Source organism: Erythranthe guttata, chromosome 6 (assembly GCF_056151865.1).
Source record: "Erythranthe guttata isolate IM_541 chromosome 6, IM_541, whole genome shotgun sequence".
Taxonomy (NCBI): Eukaryota; Viridiplantae; Streptophyta; class Magnoliopsida; order Lamiales; family Phrymaceae; genus Erythranthe; species Erythranthe guttata.
The window spans coordinates 9,525,686-9,528,587 of record NC_142538.1 but is presented as its reverse complement, the minus strand read 5'-3'; the positions used below and the strand labels follow the sequence as shown (position 1 = coordinate 9,528,587).

The following is a 2,902-nucleotide window of genomic DNA, read 5'->3' as shown; positions in this document are numbered from 1 at the left end:
TCATAATCTTTATCTCACTTTCCCCCACATACGAGTCACTAGACAGCTTTCTTAGGCAAGATCTCCGGGTAGCGGCCCCGAAATATTTTTAGATTTATTCATAAAAATTTGCTAAAATCAGTATATATTTAGAATTTTTTAATTAAAAAGTATAAATTTTAGCAATATTATTTTATATTGTAATAACAAATAGAGAAACAATCATTTTTTTTATAGACACTCCTAATATGTGTTATGCTATAAACTAATAACATTCATAACGTTGAACATTCGATACATGTTCTCACATTATGCAATCCGAACCCGCCCTGTTTTTTAAAAGCACAACCCAAGGCACCTTTCAACAACCCTTAAAATTACATCACGAAATACAACAGTACAACGAGTATAAGAACCTAATTCAAACATGATAATTCTTTTCCTACAACCAGTTGATAATAACTACTAGATACAATCAAACTACAAGCGTGGGAGCTAACAAGAATCGTAATAACGACAAAGTAACAAAAAACGAGTGGAAAAATAATCACCAGAACCAGCAAAAACGGCTATCTACGGCCTTGACAGAAGTGGATACCAAAGGCATACGTCCATACTCACCTGCAAACCAATTAACACAATGTGTTCTCCTTTCGTTGTGACCTCCCAAGCTACTTATTCCAGTTGAACCAATCTCAAAAATATTACCTACATCACCACACAATATGTGTATAACATGCAAAAATTGTACATATATCTGCAATTGCAATGTTTGTTAACAATAATATATTCTATTCGATTCATGAAATCTCGTTAGCCTACGGCTGAAGTTTAACTTGAGAGGTACATTTACACTAACATAAGTTTTTTTCTGGAAATTGAACCAGAATTTTTCAAGTGCTCTTTAGGTTTTTTATTTGGTTAATGAATAATGTACTCTGTGTACGAGTAAAATCACGGAATCACCATCCTGATTTACTCTGTCCCAAATAGCTATGTGTAGTTTACCAGAAACTGTACATTAGTTAAAACTTGTGAAAACTCTATCTTCAACTGAAGTACTGAATAAAAAAAAAAAAAAAGGAAATCGAAAGAAACCCGATAAACCGAAGAAAAAAAAAAGAATTATAGAGATACTCCGCTTTCACAAGAAGAGGAGAAAGAGGGCGACTGAACAAAAATTACCTTTGACCCAAATGGGAGGAGCACCGGTTGCATTTGCTACAAGGAAAGACATTGCAATATCTTCGCAATTCCTGGTAGAGTTAAAGCAATTACGACAAATAAACTGATGGTTAGCAAATCGAAATAGCGATTGGGAAAATGAAGGTGGAACGAAGAGCAAGTAAATATGAAGTATCATTTGAGAAGAACCTGTTGTTGGTCACATATTCTCGAATGGATGATGGCATGTCATAAGTGTACATACTCAGATATTTCTTATGAAAGAAGGAAGCTTTCGAGAGAATCATACTATATGTTCCTGTCCACCATACAGACCACCATCCACTATAAACATACGTGTCCTGATTGCCTGTCTGAAACGATTAGAAAAAAACGACCCAAGCCAAAATATTATTAATTGAAATATTCCAAGAGAATGTCATCAAAAGGATCACTATAACGACCTACAAACAGCATCATAACAAAACCATAAACAATTAAAAAATGCAACGGCAGTACATACCGATTTGTCCAACCAGTGAACACGAGGCACAAATCCCACCATTGTATCTGGTGCACTTTGCCAGACGCTGAAAGCAAGCTCAACCGTTGTGCAGGGGAATATAATGTCGTCGTCAATTGAGAAGACGACATCCGATTTCAAATCCTTGATTTCTTTAAACCTGTTATTCAAGCTGTCTTCCTTATTAATATCAAATTTCAACTCGATTTCACGAGCATCTTTCGAATTCAATCTTATAGCATGGTTAAGAAATTTGATCAGAGATTCTGAAGGGGGGTCGGGTTCGCTCCACACAATATGCACAGAATCAAGGCCGGGACACGATGCGTAATGTGATATAGACTGCTTTAGAAGATCGTTTCGTTTCCAAGTGTTAATCAATAACGAGTATCCTCTCCTGCGTGATCGATAAATATTTAGCATGAGTATATCAGAATAGATACATCTTAGGAACAATCGAATTAGAACCGAAAACAGAAAGAAAAACATAGGCCTCAAATAAGTATGAATCTCAATCTTCAGATTCCTAATTTTAACTCTATTCTTTTTTGGATAGCAAAACCTCTATGTACGCAAATACAATAAATAGGGTAATTACCACAGAGATTACTGAAATTAGTAAGAAAGTAAAATTAAACAACATCAAGAGCATTTAATACACCAAATTTAAACAATTAAGTACAAATTAGTGCAATAATTAATGAATTTAAGCTAAAAACAGAAGGCAGCAAATCGTACCAAAAAAAATAAAAAAAAAAAAAAAAAAAGGGAGACGAATTGATAGAACCCTACCGGGGGAGAGAAGATCGGGGGAGAGGAGCGGCGTACTGGTTCCACCCAATAAACGACGGCGTACGGCCCGAGAACGCAATTAACGTTAACAGGAGACAACAGGCCAGCATTAGCTTTATCTTCGCCGATCCGGCGGCGAAAACCGCTCCCTGCCTTATCGTCCGACGGCTGAAGAGGCTCGTCCTCATTATTTATTTACCCCTCTCAACTACGGAACAATATCAGTGTCTTCTGACGGAGCTACTGAGTAACTTCCCCTGCGATCCTGGTCGACTCAGTGGGCAAAACGGTGGTCTCGGGCGGTGACGATTCCATAAAACGACGGCTCAGTGGATGTACGGACGGCGGAGATGATTAATTAGTTCGGGGCGGTGGTGATGGCATGTTTCCCCTTCAATTTCAACACTCTCATACTCCACGGTAAAGATATATATATATAATATA

The 2,902-nt window shown here is 37.1% G+C and overlaps 1 protein-coding gene across 1 annotated transcript; it reads right to left on the bottom strand.

Annotated features, from left to right (window-relative positions):
* Window positions 1-388: 388 nt before the first annotated feature.
* Window positions 389-2,902, bottom strand: EPC1 (Nucleotide-diphospho-sugar transferases superfamily protein). Its single transcript, XM_012977292.2, has 5 exons — window positions 2,459-2,902; window positions 1,667-2,063; window positions 1,354-1,517; window positions 1,165-1,235; window positions 389-687 (listed from the first exon to the last, which is right to left on the bottom strand). The coding sequence occupies exons 1-5, from the start codon at window positions 2,644-2,646 to the stop codon at window positions 527-529; spliced, it is 981 nt and encodes a 326-aa protein (XP_012832746.2). The 5' UTR covers window positions 2,647-2,902; the 3' UTR covers window positions 389-526.